General features: G+C 37.1%; 1 protein-coding gene across 1 annotated transcript in view; it reads right to left on the bottom strand.

Annotated features, from left to right (window-relative positions):
* The window catches only part of TRIM44 (tripartite motif containing 44), a gene marked incomplete at its 5' end in the record, with an annotated part of 67,825 nt that overhangs the window by 10,250 nt on the left and 38,696 nt on the right, over nucleotides 1-18,879 (bottom strand). Inside the window, one exon of the mRNA XM_034644805.1 lies at nucleotides 11,114-11,353. Coding sequence (XP_034500696.1) covers nucleotides 11,114-11,353 — 240 coding nt within the window. The remainder of the gene's footprint in view (nucleotides 1-11,113; nucleotides 11,354-18,879) is intronic.

Here is an 18,879-nt window from a genome sequence, read left to right as displayed (position 1 = left end):
AGAAGGGTATAGGGATGGGGGAGCTTTCTTTGCATTTTGACCAACTGACATGTCTTATGGGAACTATAATATCGTAAGAAAAAATTCATACAATTTAAATTTGAGTTACATAACTATCAGTGACTTAATTAAACCTCAACACAAGTTTTCAATTATCTTTGGATGTTCAAACATAATTGTCTAGGAGAATCTTACGGAAAAAAAAAGTATCCAAACTTTCTCCCGTAGTTTAGAGTGAGTCCTCACAACTGTGTATCTTGCCACAGTAGTTAAGAGATGGACTTTCTGACTTAGAGAAACATGGCTTCAAATTTACGTTCATCAACTCCAACAGTAAAGCTTTTGGCAATTTGCCTTAACTTTTCCAAGGTTCCGTTTCCTGATCGACACATGGAGCTCCTGATTCTTGCCTTGCAGGGTGGCAGTACAGATTAAAATAAATGAGAAAATATGTAAAACGCTAAGCAAATGTCTGGTACATTATAAGTGTTCGACAAATGGTGCTCATTATTGTACCTTCCCTGAATTAATGAATAACATCGCTAGGGAGAGTGAGGAAGGACAGAGAAGATGGGACACAAGACACCCATTTCTGCAGCTTACAGACAGGTGGCTGTTCAGAAGCAATAATCACTACCACAGAGCATGGGGGAAGACCAGGGTAAGAGTTTCAACTGCTGATGAAATGAATACATGAATGAACACACACATACACGTGGCAATTCTGAAGAGGTCAGCAGACACTCAGAAGATTGCTATCTTCCTTGTAAAAGATGTGCATGCTATTCCCTCCTGTTCTGAAAGCCTAAGCTAATTCCTATCCATTCTTGAAGATCAAGCCTCACTTGGACATTTTTTCTCACTGACAGACTGAGTGGAGTAATCCTACTCTGTCCTCCACATTTGTATGGCTCAAACTCTTGGGCTGGTACTTACAGCAGAAAACCAAATGATGACACCATACAGTGTCTCCCTCTTTGGATTTCAACTCCTTGAGAAGAGAAGCTGTGTATTGTTAATCTCTTTATTCGCAACACCTTACACAGCACAAGCCACATAATAATTATTCAAAAATGGAAAGGAGGGAAGGCAAGATATAAGTAGGATCTAAGATTAATTTCTACCCCCCATTACAAGTGAATCTTGGTTTCACAGAATATTAGAACTGAAAGTTTGCTAAATGCCAGCTTCTATTTAAATGACTTGTCAGGTTAAGCAATGCTCCCAAATCCCTCCATCAAATATCCTCAATGCTCTTGGCTGGTAGGCTACATTCTAGTACCTTACCACCTTGTTTCTACTTCCACCAGTGGAAATGTCTGTTCACCAAGAATCAAATAATTTTGTTCCTGAGGCTGTTTAAATCAGTTGAACTTGTAATTATGACAACATATTTTATTGAATAACAAAAAGTGAATGCAAAAGGGAACCACTGCTTCCATGAAAACTAAGCTGGATGCTTCCAAAGCATTCAATAAAGAGGAGTTACTTAAAACTGTCAACTTTGATGTAGATGAGACACATGCAAAATATTAGAAAAAATAAAGTATAAAAGTCTAGGATTCCACATTCAGCTTGCTTGGAATGTCATCCTGAAATTGGACCTTACAAACAGTGCAGTATGGATGTGGTTTATGCCAGAAACATAACATTCCCTCCAAGTGGCAAACCTGTATTCTCAAAGGCCTTGAGTCAAAAATCAAAGACATAGGGGCGCCTGGGTGGCACAGCAGTTGAGCGTCTGCCTTCAGCTCAGGGCGTGATCCTGGCGTTATGGGATCGAGCCCCACATCGGGCTCCTCCACTATGAGCCTGCTTCTTCCTCTCCCACTCCCCCTGCTTGTGTTCCCTCTCTCGCTGGCTGTCTCTATCTCTGCCGAATAAAATAAATAAAATCTTTAAAAAAAAAATCAAAGACATATACAGATATATATTTCAAGTTTAAAATAAATGTTTAGGGTATGCATGTAGCATTTTTAATGATTTCCTCATTTGAACTTTTTCTAAAATAATCTCACGTAGTTCAGTTCTCTTCTCTCAAAACTGGACAAAGATGGAAGTAATCATGACATGCAAATAAAAAATAAAGACACCATTTTTTTAGCGTTTGACTTTGGCAAAGAAGTTTATAAAATTCAGGCAAAAAAATGAGAGACTGTCGAAACTGGTGATAAAAATGTACACTAATGTAACTGTTCTGTTACAGTTTACAAGTACGTACAAGAGCGTAAAAAAGTCTCTTTGACTCAGTAATTACTTATGATTTATAAACAAAAGCATGCATGGNCTGTCGAAACTGGTGATAAAAATGTACACTAATGTAACTGTTCTGTTACAGTTTACAAATACGTACAAGAGCGTAAAAAAGTCTCTTTGACTCAGTAATTACTTATGATTTATAAACAAAAGCATGCATGGTAATGTAATAAATAGCAGCAAGGAAGTTGGAAATAACTTAAAATTACATAAAAGTTAAGTTTGTATCATTGATTCAGGACTCAAACATAATGTTTATGAAGAATTTATGGTAACAGGAGGAAGATTTAAAATATAGTGTTAAGAAAAAAATAGCATGGGGCGCCTGGGTGGCACAGCGGTTAAGCGTCTGCCTTCAGCTCAGGGCGTGATCCCGGCGTTACGGGATCGAGCCCCACATCAGGCTCCTCCGCTATGAGCCTGCTTCTTCCTCTCCCACTCCCCCTGCTTGTGTTCCCTTTCTCGCTGGCTGTCTCTATCTCTGTCAAATAAATAAATAAAATCTTTAAAAAAAAGAAAAAAGAAAAAAATAGCATGAGGGGCTGAAGATATTAACTAACCTTACTATGGTAATCATTTTGCAGTATATATGTATATCAAAATCACCACACTGTACACCGTGAACTTAACATATAGTCTATTTTATCTCAATAAAGTTGGGGAAAAAACAAAACACATACACAAAACAGGAAAAAAAAGGAAAAAACACCCCAATGATAACCATCAATTTAGTGTGTTTACTTTCTGCTCTGTCTATAAGTTTTTAATATTCCATAATGAGTAAGAAGGAAATAACTTTATTTAGTTATCTGAAGACGGGAAAGACCACATCTCATTAGACCTGTGGGAATGGTACTGAGATTCCTCCTGTACGCTATATTCTATAAGAGGACCCACAAAGATTTATTAGGAACACATTTTTAAAATGAAATGTCACCAGGAAACCTTGTAATCTCTGAACTTCTTCAACCAGAAGCTCTGTGATTCTCTTGGCCTAATCAAATTCATCTGTACTGAAGATCTCTTAAACACATTGTGTTAATGGACTAGTTTTAAAATGATTTTCATAAATCAAAGGCAAATAGCACTTGAGCAGGTGGACTATCTACAATTTTTGTTTTTAACAGCTTTACTGAGGTATAATTTATAATATCATAAAATTACCTGTCTTAAGTGTATATTCCATGACTTTAAATTTACAGTTACGCAACTATTATCACAAACTTGCTTAAAAACTATATATATACACACAGATATAAAATTATGATTACACTTTCCTTAACTTCTTTAGAAAGGTATGATTGTTTAAAATTATAACTGTCTTGCAGTGTTTATAACATATGTAGATTTTCTACTTGACAACTATAACATAAAGGGCATAAAAAGAGTATTAATTGGCCTATATAGTTTCGAGGTACCTATATTTTTTTAAAAGATTTTATTTATTTATTTGAGAGAGAGAGAGAGAAAGAGGAGAGGCACAAGTAGGGTAAAGGGCAGAGGGAAAAGCAGATTCCCCGCTGAGCAGGGAGCCCGAGGTGGGACTTGACCCCAGGACTCCAGCATCATGACCTGAGTGGAAGGCAGATGCTTAATTGACTGAGCCACCCAGGTGCCACTAAAGGTACCTACATTTTATGTGGAGTGGTACTATATTAATTTTAAGTAGACAGAAAATTTAAGGATCTATACGTATATTATATATTACATATATATATTATGATCCACATAGACACCATTACAAAATAAGAACAAAGCAATAGAGCTAAAAGGCCAAAAAATATATTAAAATGGAATTCAAATAACTGTTTCAAAAGTCTAAAAGAAGGCAGGAAAAGACAACAGGAATAGAAATAGAGGGACAAACAGAAAACAAATCATAAAATGGCTGACAGCAATTTAACCATATTAATAATAACGTTAAATGTTAATGGACTGCACACTTCAATTAAAAGGCAGAGATTATCAGAATGGATAAAAGATTATAAGAACCCAGCCATATGTTGCCTAGGAGACACACACTTTAACAATAGATAGACCAAAAACAAATTGATGGGGACATACCATGAGAACAGTAAGCGTAAGACTGGATTCGCTCTACTAACGTTAGGTACAATAGACATGAAGACAAACAGTATTATCAGAGAAAAAGAGGAACTTTCATAATGATTAAAGGGTCAGTTCATCAGGAAGACATAACAATCATAAGTATATATTTGCTTAAAGAGACTTTTAAGATATCTGAAGTTGACAGAATTAAAGGGAGAGATAAATAATTCCTTAATCATCCTTAGAAATTTAACCCCTCTCAGCAGTTGATAGAACTAGACACAAAAATCACTAAAAAATAAGTTATCTGAATACCTAATTGATATTTAATAGAACAGTAACACCTCAAACTATAAAATAGGTGCACATACACATTCACCAAGATAGACCATATGCTGGGCCATAAAACAAATCTCAATAAATGCTATGGCTTGAAACCATTCAAAACACGTTCTCTGGGGCGCCTGGGTGGCACAGCGGTTAAGCGTCTGCCTTCGGCTCAGGGCGTGATCCCGGCGTTATGGGATTGAGCCCCACATCAGGCTCCTCCGCTGTGAGCCTGCTTCTTCCTCTCCCACTCCCCCTGCTTGTGTTCCCTCTCTCGCTGGCTGTCTCTATCTCTGTTGAATAAATACATAAAATCTTTAAAAAAAAAAAAACACATTCTCTGATCACAATGGAAAAAATCAGAAATGAATAACAGTATGACATGTAGGAAAATCCCTAATATTTGGAAACTAAACAAGACACTTATAAATAATCAATGAGTAAAGAGAAAAAAATCACAAAGTAAATGAATAATATTTCAAACTGAATGACAGTGAAAATAAAACATCACCAAAGTTCAGGATTCAACTAAAGCAGTGCTTAGACAGAAAAGTATGGCTTTGAAAGCGGACATAAAAAAAAGCAGTAAAATCAATGATCTACAAACTAGAAAAAAGAACAAGTAAACTCAAAATAAGCAGAAAAAAGGAAATAAGAGCACATATAAGCAAAATGGAAAACAAAGAATAACATTAGCAAATCAAGAAGTTCTTTAAGAATAACAAAATTAATAAAATAGTAATTAGACTGTCAAGGAAAAAAGGGAGAAAATCACAAATTTTCAATATCAGAAATGAAAGATGGGTTATCATTCCAGATGCTACAGACAGTTTAAAAATCACAACAAAACAGTGTGAACAACTTTACACTAAAAAGTATAACTTAAATGAAAACAAATTCTTTGAAAATTACAACACAAATTTAAACAAATAACACAATTTAAATACAACACAAATTAAAATTTAAATAAACATAAGATCAAACAAAATTTGAATAGCTCTATATTAAAGAAATTAAATTGGTTACCAAAACCTTCACATAAAGAAACTTCAGGGCAGATGATTTTGTTGATAAGTACTACCAAATATTTTAGGGAGAAATAACACCAATTGTATATAAACTTTCAGAAAACAGATAAGGAGGGAATACTTCTCAGCTTGTTTTCCGAAGCCAGCTAACCCTAATACCAAAGCCTGACAATGATGTTATAAAAATATCAAACTACAGATGAATATCCCTCATTGAACACAGACCTAAACATCTTTTTAAAAACTTAAGGAATTGAGGGGCACCTTGGTGGCTCAGTCGGTTAAGCACCTACTTTCGGCTCAGGTCATGATCCCAGAGTCCTGGGATGGAGTGGGTACCCTGCTCAGCAGGGAGTCTGCTTCTTCCTCTCCCTCTCCCTGCCCCCCCCACCTTGTGTTCTGTCTCTCTGCTCTCTCTCAAATAAATGAATCTTTTTTAAAAATATAAAAAATTAATGAATTGAACCAGATTATATATAATCATGAAGTGGGAGTTTATCTCAAGAATGCAAGGTTGACTTAGTATTGTAATTAACCAATATAATCAGCCATTACAATAAAATAATGGAAAAAACCCCACATAATCATTTCAATAGATATAGAGCAAATATCTTATATATACTATATTCATTCTAATTATTGTCCCCATAGCTAATTGTGTCATTTTTCTCTGGCTACTTTGCTTTCAAGATTTTTTTCTTTGTCCTTCCTTTTCATACTTTGATTTTGATGTGTCTAGGTATGGATTTCTTAGAATTTATCTTGCTTGGGTTCACTCAACTTCTTAAATCTCTAGGTTTATTTCTTTCAACCAAATTTTAGAAGTTTTGAGCCATTATTTCTTCAATTTTTTCAGCACAGCAATCCTTTTCTTCCCCTACTGGACATGGGTGACATGTACATTAGATCTTTCTTTATTGTCCCACAGGTCCCTAAGACTCAGTTTCAATTAGTTTTCAATCTTTTTTTCTTGGTTGTTCAGACTGGATCTGTATCTTCAAATTCACCAATTCTTTCTTGTCTTATCTCCAATATGCCACTGAGCCAATCCAGTGAATCTTTTATGTCACTTATTGTATTTTTCAGTTCTAAAATTTTCATTGGGTCCTTCTTTATATCTTCTATTTCTTTGCTGAGACTTTTTATTTTTCATTTGCTTTCAGAGTTTGTTATTGCTCACTAAGTCATTTTCAAAACAGTAGCTTTAAAATCCTTGTCTGGTAATTCTATACTCTGTGTCATCTTGGTTGTGGCATCTTTTCTCGTTAGATTGTCTTTTCTCATTAGAGTTGAGATTTATTGGTTCTTGGTATAATGACTGATTTGGGACTGTATCCTGAACATTTTGAGTATTTAAGAATCTGGTTCCTATTTAAATCTTCTATTCTAGCAAGAAGTCAACCTATTTAAATTCAGAACACATGTTCTATTACATTAATGGAACACTGTGTGTCAGCTATACTTCAATTTAAAAAAAATAAATAAATAAATGAAAATAAAAATACAAATTATGATTAAAAAAAAAAAAAAGGAAGAAGAAGAAAGAAACAGAACATATGTCCTGGATCAGGTTTGTGGACTGTGGTTCAAATATCAATTTAGTTTAAAAGATTCTGCAGTGCTCTTCTGATCTGCCCCCCTCAGATGACAAAACTCCATGCTATCGTCTCCACAGTGCTGGCTGGGGAGGAGGAGGGGTACCAATTCATTACTATAGGATAATGAGTGGAAGATAAGGTTCTACCCACTGACCCAGTTGGGCAGGTATATTGCCTAGTTAATGTAGGGGTGGGAGGGAGGAGTTAGAGCTCCATCTACAGTCTCCAAAGGGGAGGGATACTATTGCCTTCCTGATACTGCAGGGCAGGGGTAGAAGTAAGAGCTTTACCTATAGGCTCCAAGGGAGATAGGCACCACTGACTACTGAGATGGGCAGGGTGATGGCAGTAGTCAGACTTTTACCTAAAGGCTCCAGGGGAAAGGAATAATAACTCATTACTGCAGGAGAGGACAAAAAAATAGGTTTCCACCCCACTGGCTCCACTACTGCAGTGCCAACTGGGCCGGGAAGGGGTACAGCTTTATTCATGGGTATGTGTCTCCAGAATAGGCAGAATTGGTCAAAAGGTTTCTCTATAGCTGAACTGAACTTTTCCTAGTCCTTTGGCTACAGACAGCAGGCTTTTCTTGGAGATTTTCTTTCTGTCTGTGTTCATTATGGTTTCCAGTTTGCAAGGAACCCAGGCCAGGATATAAAAGAAGCAAGAAAAATCCCAGGGAACTCATTGCCATATAGTTCCTCAAATCCCAAGATCTCTGATCAGGACCATCTTTTCTCACTTTTGAGAGTTTTCTGGTAAGTGATTTAAATATTTTGTCCAGGGGCACCTGGGTGGCACCCTGGTTAAGCATCTGACTTCAGCTCAGGTAATGATGTCAGGGTCCTGGGATCGAACCCTGCATTGGGCTTCCAGGTCAGTTGGGAGTCTGCTTCTCCCTCTCCTTCTGCTCCCCTCCTGCTCATGCTCTTCCTCTCTCTCAAATAAATAAAATATTTTAAAAACAAACAAACAAATAAATAAATATTTTATCCAGGAATTTTTGCTGTGATTAGAAGTAATAAAGTGAAATATGTTTACTCCATCTTGTTCAGAATCAGAAGCCGCAATCTGATTTTATTTTTTTTTATTTTTTTTTAAAGATTTTATTTATTTATTCGACAGAGATAGAGACAGCCAGCGAGAGAGGGAACACAAGCAGGGGGAATGGGAGAGGAAGAAGCAGGCTCATAGCAGAAGAGCCTGATGTGGGGGCTCGATCCCATAACACCGGGATCACGCCCTGAGCCGAAGGCAGACGCTTAACCGCTGTGCCACCCAGGCGCCCCCGCAATCTGATTTTAAATGCATCAAAAAATAAGATGCGTTGAAGAGTGGAAGGCTGGAAAGATGGCTATGTATAAATCACGATTCAAGTATATTAAAATGTTAATGGTAGAATCTAGGTGGAAGTATATGGGTGTAATCTGTAAAATCTTTTCAACTTTGCTGTATGTTCAAAAATTTTCGTAATAAAATGTTGGGGGGAAGAACCTTTTGGCCAAATCTGAAATGCAGGTGATTAAAAAAAAAATCTGTAACATGCAAAAGGAAGAAAAGAATTTCTCTGCTGAGTGAAAGAGAAGTACTGGAGATCTGCTCTGATCAATAAGTTACCAGATTAGCTGAACGAGAGGCTACTAGACAAGAACAGCTCTTTGTAAAAGCTCTAGCCAGCTGAATGCTACCTTTTGTTTTTAATAGCTTATTTTGTCCACAGCCTGGTCCTTAGGCCTTGTCAGTTTTGCATCCCCAGGAGTAATTCCATCAGAGTTAACAAGCATAGCGCAGCTGAGCAGCTGAAGTGCTTAAAGGACAGTTAATACTAGGGAGGGACTCAATACATTACTTGAAATGAAAATAAAAGAGAGGGGGTTATCTCTCAAAAATAAATCTTTATTTTTGAAAAATAACCCAATCAACACACAGAATAAATGTGGGGTTCCAATCTGTGGTATCCCTTAAGTTAACTCTGGTTGAATTTTTTGTTTAAGACACAAAGTGACCACCTCCACACTATAAAAGGTCTCAGGAGAGCACCTGGGTGGCTCAGTCAGTTAAGTGTCTGCCTTGGGCTCAGATCATGATCCCAGGGTCCTTCTCCCTCTGCTCCTCCCCTCATTCATGCTCTCTCGTGCTCTTTCTCACAAAGATAAATAAATGAAAAATCTTTTTAAAAAATTAAAAAAAAAAAGGGTCTTAGGAATGCAAAGCTCTCTAGGGCACTGATTCTCTTCATTTTTCCCACATATACAAATGAGACACTTGGCATACAGCACACAGTAGGGAAAACACACAGGCATTGGGACAGGACAGACTTCAGTCTGAATCCTGGCTCCGTTTTCTACTAAGTGACACTGGTTCAGCATCTCTGCAGTTCTCTGCATCTCAATATCCCATCTGTAAAACAGAGATAATGAATGCTGATATAGGGGTTAAATGAAATGATGAATATAAAGTGCTCTCTTGCCTCTCTAGAAACTTATTTAGGCACATACTTTCTTAATTCTGCAGAGGATACAATGAAAAGAACAAGACTTATTCTATTCTTTTCAAACACTGATGAAAATTAATCAAGAACCTTGGATGAGTGAAGCAGATAACTGTCCAATGGTCTCCGACATTTTCTGTCAGGATGGCTCGGACAATACCTGCCTCCTGAATGATAACCTGGCTTTTCCATCGGCTCAGTTATTCTGTGTCCAGGCTCTCCTGGGCCAAGGCAAGACTGCTAGCTAAGCAGTAAGCTCAGTGAGTCAGTAGCAGACCTGGAGAGTCCATAGGACTCCTCTAGGTTTTCTTCTAGAGAGGCCTACCCTTCTGGCATAAGCTTGACCAGAATTTTCAACATAATACTATGAAACCTTATGAACAAAAGCCTTTCCCTAGTGGCTGAAATATAAGTTCTAGAAGATTTTTTTAAATAGCTATCTTAAATTTTATTTTAGAATTATATTCTAAATGCCTGAATATGTTGTTTGGTAAAATGCTTAAGACCTTTTTTCCTGTTATGAAATAACAATGAATACAAAGACTCCCATTTGTAGTGATTCAACATTTACCTTGTGTCTTTCATTCACACCCTTTCTGATCCTTCCAATGCCACACATGCCTCCTTTAATCTAAGAGTTATGCCCCCAATTTATGCAGTTGGCTCCATCTAAAAGCCAGGCTGAGGCACCTTTTCACTACTCACAGTATCAGTCCAAAACCTTTCATTCTGGCCTGCTTTATGCTCCACTTCCTTTCTCATTCACCCTGTTCTCATCCCTATGATGACTTTATTTATAGGCTCATTTCACAACTTGGAATCTGTCAATTACCTTCTTCTCTGGCTTTGATTTCTGGCTTCCCTCCTTAGCTGTGATTAGTATTTGTCCTACTGACTATACTCCTTTAAGTCATGGTAGACGAATATTCTGCCAGGCCCAACTGCTGGGTGCAGGCCCTAGAAGCCAATACTTTCACACTGGTTTACACACCAGTCTAAATACCCATACCCTGGGGCACCTGGGTGGCTCAGTCATTAAGCGTCTGCCTTCGGCTCAGGGAGTGATCCCGGTGTTCTGGGATCAAGCCCCGCATCGGGCTTCCTGCTCTGGTGGGAGCCTGCTTCTTCTTCTCCCACTCCCCCTGCTTGTGTTCCCTCTCTCATTGGCTGTCTCTCTCTCTGTCAAATAAATAAATAAAATCTTAAAAAATAATAAATAAATAAATAAATAAATACCTATACTCTAAGCTTTCAACTCATTCATGTTTAGGGACCACAAAAGAGAATTTCCAGAGCTAACGAACATAGCAGTCAATTTCCTCCTATTTCTCCAGCTACTAATAATTGTAGGCATTCTCCTTTACCTCTGCCTTTGGCTCAGCTGATTCATTAGAGGTATCAAGTTGTTCCTTGGCTTGGGCCATCTGAGTCATCAACCTGTCCATGTGGGACTGGATGTCTGCCAGTATCTCAGTCACATGAGCGGTGGCCATTGCTTCCTGGATGTCCACTAGATGAAGGGCCTTTTGCTCCTCATCAGCAATCACTTTCTGAACTTTCTTAAATTCCTGCTGTATAAATACCTTCATCTGGTCCCGGGTTACCTGCAGAACACAGACAAGAAAAAATAATAAGTTGGACATACAAAGAATGGAAGGATAGAGCTCCTATTGTAAGTGCTTTGCAGCCCTGGCCAAAATATAAACCAACCATGGTTCCTATGTGGTCCTGAAATTTGGGGAATATTGTCTAAACAATGTTCCCATAATATTGTTGATGAATTTCTTAGTAATCCTTTTTCCTTTTTTAGTCTTTAGGAAGTAATTCCTCATCCTTCCCTTTTTGTTCTTCCTTTTGTTCATTTTTACACCAGCAATACCTGATTACTTTTTAACAATAGGTGAGTATAAATTGTAAAAAATGAAATTCCTCTTCTCTCTCCATCTGGATACCATTTTTCTGTTTGGAGGGTAATTACTACTAACAGTTTGGTATGTACCTTCCAGCCATTTTTCTATCTAGTTACACACATATATGTATACAGACAATTATGTTGTTTTTATATAAATGGGTCATAGTGAACATTTGGTTCTGGGTCTTGCTTTTCTATTTAAAATACGTTAGTACATACAGATCTACTTCATTCATTACATTATTTTTAATGTGTGTATGATGTGGATATATACAAATATGAATATTTATATATATAAAGATAAACATACCCATTAAATATTTCCCCTCTTAATGGAAATACAGGATATTTCCATATTTTTGCTATTACAAACAACACAGTAATGAACATCCTTGGATATATCTCTTAATATTCGCATACGAGTTTTTTTAGAGACTTCTGGAGTCACTGAGTCAATTTATTATATACTCCAAAAATATGGACTAATACAGCCAAACTACCCTCCAAAAAAGATATACTAATTACATTCCCACAACAATGTGTGAAAGTAGGCACTTCTTTATACCTTCACCAATATTAGACCATGCCAAGCCTGTTTACTGTCTGATGAGTAAAAATATATTATTGACTTATTTTGTAGCAACCACTAGCAGATCAAATAAAATACGGCTGCAGGCTATATTTGGCTGGGACATAAGGGAAACAAAGCGAGAAACTACCAAAATAAGAACTTCTAAATTCTGTATCTTACCAGTAACTACATTTACTGATGCTTCCTCAAAACTATGTGCATTTTAGGAATATTTTCAAACAATTCTGCATGGTGAATAACAATGGCATGGAAAAGGGAAAACGGAGAGCGTGGACAGAGGAGAAAGGCCAAACAAGAATTTTAGAGCTGAAGGAGAAAGTAGCTGTCACCTAGGTGAATCCCTTTCTTTGACAGATAAGAGAACAGCCGCAGCTACAGGACACCTGCAGAAGATGCAGGGGACACCTATCTTCCTGCTCCCAGTCTGGTGTTTTGTTCACTAGAACAGTCCCTGAGAAGGAAAGCCAAAGTGGGAAAACCTAAAAAGGAGACTGAGGAAGAGAAAGTCTAAAGAAGAGGGGAAGATGGGTCCATTTTTATTAGCCTTTTAAAAACTGAAAGAGGCTTGATACTTTCAGCAGCTTTTGTTAACACTCCCGTAAGAACGTCCATACAAAATAAGGCCTGTAGGACACATCTCTGTTCACACATCAAGTGACTCAGTGACATAAGCCCTCAGGAATTCATTATACTCTCTGCAGGTACTCTCCCTGGTGTGAAAGAGAAGGGGAGGGGGAGTGTTAAATGTTATTAATGTCCCTGCAAATTCTGTATCAGATTGAGAACTGTGACTTGTGTTTATTTATGTAATTCCTTTTTATTTTTAGTGTGTTTATTTCAAGGCTGTTATGCTTTATGATGACCTTTTATGAATGGATCTTGAACCTTGAAATAAATTAGGTCTTATAAAGACCTAAGACCTTCTCTTAGAGATTAAACCTAGGAAGTTTTAGCCAAAAGATAAACTTTTCTGAATGCCTGAGAAAATCTCTTTAACAGTTACAAGTGACTAAAAATGGAGAACACAATAAAAACTGACTCACAACTTATTTTACTAGCCCTCACATACACTTGTGGTTCAGCTCAGAAGCAGACATCAGTCAGGAAAGGTATGGCCTGACTGCACTAGGTGACTAAATCATGGGGCTTAAAACAAAAAACAATCAAATTCTCTATTTTCCATGGTTTTACATAGGTTTCTCAACCTTTATTTTGTACAGATCAGGCCACAAATAAGAACCAAAGGCAGAGTGATCTACTCTATAAAACCTTTATCATTTTCACCACCCCCACCCCCCAGTTCTCTACTAATCAACAAACAGGTATTCCACAACCTAGTTCAAAATGCTAAGAACAAATTTCTGGGTCATAGCATCCATTCAAATTCAGAGGCCAAAGGAAAGACTCCCTGGGGGACCTGGCAATACAGTAGGCTGGGTACTGTGGAGAAAGGACCCCTACCAATGACAGGAGTGAAAAAGCTTTCAAAATTCCCTTTCAAGTTTCATTTCACCTCCTTGCCATCAAAACTCCATTCTGCTACAAACTTCACAGTTCTCCAAAAGCAGCAGACCCTTTCCACCAGCCCCTGCTACCTGAGAGCCACTGACATCACTTCTGCATTGGTTTCTTAGAATTTCTTCAGCCTTTATCCTACCTCGCCTCAAATGTGAGAGTGACAGTCTCATACTCCTCACTGTATTACATATAGTGTTAATAAAAAGAAAATTCTACATGTGCAGAGAAGAGAAGGCTGGGTGTATCACAGAACAATGAAACTGGCATTGTTAAGCTTTTTTAGAGCCACAGAACTTCACTTACCCTAAACAAAATTTTAATGTAGAACCCTAAAACATAACAGAACCGAAAGTAGAACCACTCTGGTTAAAAGAAAAATCTCCCCCTCCTCCTCCAAGTGATTCCTAGGGCACCAGTAGTGGTCTCCAGCAGAATCTCCCCTGCAGTACCTGGGTCCTCCACACAAATGAAACCCTAATAGGAGTTTCCGCCCTTTGGTCAACCGGCCCCTAAGCTGTTGAAACTTTAAAGCCCTAGGCTACAAGCCAGTTAATATATCTTTGTTATTGTTGCATTAGGGTGAAAATCTATGTTATTACTTAAACATAGAATTTTACTAAAATTACTTAAACATAGCATTGTAATTTGAAAAACTGGGTGGCTTATTTGTGAATAGTCCTAACTAACTAGTGAAGATCTGACTGTTCTCGTTAGAGCTGAGTCCAGCCTCCTCATTTTATAGGTCACACACACACACGAACACATGTGCAGTAATAAAGTCCAAGCTTAGAAATCAGCTTTCCTTTGGTCCAGTCCAGCATACTTTGTGCTACAATATATTACCTGTTATGATCCCCTTCTGCCTGCTCTGCCTGCTTCAGGTTCTTCAAACTTATTTCTTCTTAATTGAGATATTTCCTTGGTCAATAGCCAGCTCTGTTATTATCCCCACTGAGATGTTTTTCCCCCCCCAAGTGAATCTTGGGATACAGGATGCATATCTGAAGAGTTAAGTTTCATCCCATGCTACTTTCTATATGCTCTTGTAGTTAATATTTCCAAGCTGGGCTGCACCCAAGAGGCATACAGACTGGCACTTTACACATACATAATTAAACACATAAAACCTTGAATTAAGAGCTTGTACTTAAAAAACAACACCATTCAATATGCTTGACATAGGTTGCAATCCATTAAAACTCCTAGCTAGCTGGTTTGTAGGAAACCAAGGTTTTATTTAGTTTTCTATTATAGGCAGATTATTAAAAAAAAAAAAAAAAAGCATACTAGCTAGAAAGCATCATAACTTTAGAAAGATTTTTTCCAGAAAAGTGTTGTTGACATGAACTGAGAAAGATGGAACAGGGTCAGGAGGAGTAAGCTACACAAAAGAAAAGCATCTGAGTCTACTCTCATTTAAGAGTTCAGAAATACTTGGTTCTACTAGCCAAATTCCCTGCAAGTAAGTTTAAAGGAGCCTACTCCAAAAATGACCTTAAGAAGGTGAACTATACGAAATAGTTTGTGAAGACTCTAAATACCTCCCCAAAAGGTCAAGAAGTCCACTTTTACTCCCCTCTTCCTCTTCTAAATGGTCAATATTCTCAAATAGAAAAATAAAAAAATAAAAAAGCAGGAAATGCAATTTTTTTCAGATGCTACAAGTTGTCTTCACTCCCCCCAGCACCGTGCCTTCCCAGCATGACAGTGTCCATGGAAACTTTCAGGTTGGGAATCTCAAAGTTGAGGCTTCTGTACAGCCTCTAGTATTTATTCTGTCATTTTGCCCCACAACAATAGTTTCCAAATCTCTATCAGGCTCCAGTGAGGGTAGGTGAGGGAAGAGCTTCATCAACAAGGAGGACAAAGTCCTTTTTCAGTATCTTTCATGTATGAGAAGAAAAGACACTATTTGTGAAAAAAAACAATGGTCATTCCTAAGACTTGGAAAATTATCCAGCAACCTAGAAACACAGCAGACACAAGCTATGAACTACATTCCATTACTAACATTCTGAGTGCTGTCAAATATTTTCCTGACAACCTGGTTAGAAGCCTCAATTGCTTGGATTTTACAACGGGGGTGTTGAGAAGAGAAAATGTTACTAAAGTGAGCACTTAATCGCTTCCTTAAACCAATTTTCTCATCTTCATCAGAAGACTCACAAAAGCAATCATGTATATCCTCTTTACCTCCTTTCATTACCCCACTGTGTAAATACAGCACCATGGGGTCTCTACCTCTGTATCCACCCAAAGAAGCAATAATGTTTACTGTTGCTGTTATTAATATTTCTATTATAAAAGACAGTAAGAAATACATCAAAATGTTGGAGAGTGCTTACCTCTGAGTGATAATAACTAATTGAATCCAACAAATATAAAAAAAAAATTATACACCATGACCAAGCAGGATTTATCCCAGGTATTCAAGGCTGATTCAATATTTGGAAATCAGTACATATAACCTATCCTGTCAACAGGCTAAAGAAGAAAAATCATATCATCATATCAATAGATGCAGAAGAATCATTTGATAAAATCTAAGATCCATTTATGATAAAAGCTTTCAAAAACCAGGATTAGAGGGAAACTTTAACTTCATGAAAAACATCTACAATCTACAGCTAACATCACACTTAATAATGAAAGACTATAGGGGTGCCTGGCTGGCCCAGCTGATGAGGCGTATGACTCCTCATCTTGGAGTTGTGAGTTCGAGCCCCACGCTGGGTGCAGAGATTGCTTAAAAATAAAATTTTTAAAAATAATAATAATGAAAATCTATAGTCTTCCTGCTAAGATCAGGAACAGGGCAAGGATGTCTCCTCTTACAACTCCTCTCCAACACCATATTGGAACTCCTAGCTAGTGCAATAAGGCAAAAAAGGAAATAAAAGGTTTACAGACTGGGAAGGTAGAAATAAAGCTGTCTTTGTTCACAAATAACATGGCTGTCTATGTAGAAAATCTGAAATAATTGACAAAAAAAAAAAAAACCCTCCTGGAACTAATAAGCCATTATAGTAAGGATGCCAGATACAGAGTTCATATACTAATGTCAATCACTTTCCTATTTACCAGCAATAAACAAGTGGAATTTGAATATAAAAACACAATACTATTTACGTTAGCACCCCCAAAGTGAAATACTTAGGTATAAACCTAAGAAAATATTTATGAGGGAAACTACAAAATTCTGATGAAAGAAATCAAAGGAGAACTAAGTAAATACAAAGATATTCCCCATGTTCATGGATAGGAATGCTAAATATTGTCAAATGTCAGTTCTCTCAACTTGATCCACATGTACAATACAACTCCAATAAAAATCCCGGCAAGTTATTTTGTGGATATTGATAAAATGTTTCTCAAGTTTACATAGAGAGGCAAAAGATGCAGAATAGTCAACATAATATCAAAGGAGAAGAACAAAGTTGGAGGACACTACCTGACTTTAAGACTTACTATAAAGCTACAGTAATCAAGACAGTGTGGAACTGAGGAAAGAGCAAACAAATATATCAATAGGACAGAATACTGAGCCTAGAAATAGACCCACATAAATGCAGTCAACTGATCTTGAACAAAGGAGCACAGGCAATACAACAGTCTTTTTAACAAATAGGGCTACAACTGGACACCTATGTGCAAAAAAATTAATCTAGCCATAGAACTTCCATTGCTCACCAAAATTAACTCAAAATGGATCACAGACCTAAATGTAAAATGCAAAACTATAAAACTCCTAAAAGATAACACAGGAGAAAATCCAGATGACCTTGGGTATGGTGGTGACCTTTTAAATACAATTCCAAAGGCATTATCCATGAAAGAAATACTTGATAAACTAGATTTCATTAAAATTAAAAACTTTTCTATGAAAGGCACTGTTAAAAGAACGAGAAGATAAGCCACAGACTTAGCCACAGATATATTGCAAAAGATACATCTCATAAAGCACTGTTATCAAAATATACAAAGAACTCTTAAAATACAATAAAACAAAGAATCCTATTAAAAAATAGGCCAACAACCTGAACAGACACCTCACCAAAAAAGATACACAGATAGGAAATAAGCACAGGAAGGATGCTCAACATCATATGTCATTAGGAAAATGCAAATTAAAACAACAATGAAGTACCACTACACACTTGCTAGAATGGCCAAATTCCAAACACTGACAACACCAAATGCTGACAAGGATGTAGAGCACAAGGAATTCTCATTCATTGCTGATGAGAATGCCAAATGGTACCGCCACTTTTAGAAGATAGTTAGGTAATTTCTTATAAAACTAAATATACTTTTTTACCATATGATCCAGCAATTATGCTCCTTGGTATTTACCCAAAGGAGCTGAAAACTTGTATCCAAACAAAACCCTGCACGTGGGTACTACAGCAGCTTTATTCGTAACTGCCAAAACCTGAAAGCAAGTATTAAAGTTAGATGAACAGATGAATAAACTGTGATACATTGACACAATGAAATATTACTCAACACTAAAAAGAAATGAGCTACCAAGCCATGAAAAGACATGAAGGAACCTTAAATGCATCTTACTAAATTAAAGAATTTAATATAAAAAGGCTACACATTGTATGATTCCAACTATACGACACTCTGGAAAGGCTATGGAGACAACAAAAAGATCAGTAGATGTCAGAAGTCTAGGAGGAAACAAAGATGAATTATGTGAACACAGAGGATTTTTTAGCACAGTGAAAATACTCTGTGATACTATCATGGTAGATAACATAATATACAGTTGTCCAAATCCACAGAATATACAACACCAAAAGTGAACCCTAATGTAAACTATGGACTTCGGTGATAATGATGAGTCAATATAGGTTCACTGATTGTAACAAATTTATCTACTTCTTTGGTCTAAGATGTTGATAGTGGAAAAGGCTAAGCGTGTGGAGGCAGGAGGTATATGGGAACTCAGTATTTTTTGCTCAGCTTTTAATATAAAAAGCTCTTAAAAAGTCTATTAAAAAAAAGTTAATACAATTAAAAAAGAAAACTAAATAGCCACTGAAATGGAGCCTAGAGAAGGTCAGGGGTGGGGGCATGTGGCAGTGGAATGAGCATCCAAA

Source organism: Ailuropoda melanoleuca, chromosome 16, assembly GCF_002007445.2.
Source record: "Ailuropoda melanoleuca isolate Jingjing chromosome 16, ASM200744v2, whole genome shotgun sequence".
Taxonomy (NCBI): domain Eukaryota; kingdom Metazoa; phylum Chordata; class Mammalia; order Carnivora; family Ursidae; genus Ailuropoda; species Ailuropoda melanoleuca.
Note: the sequence above shows the minus strand (reverse complement) of the source record. Positions and strands in the feature narration are given on the sequence as shown.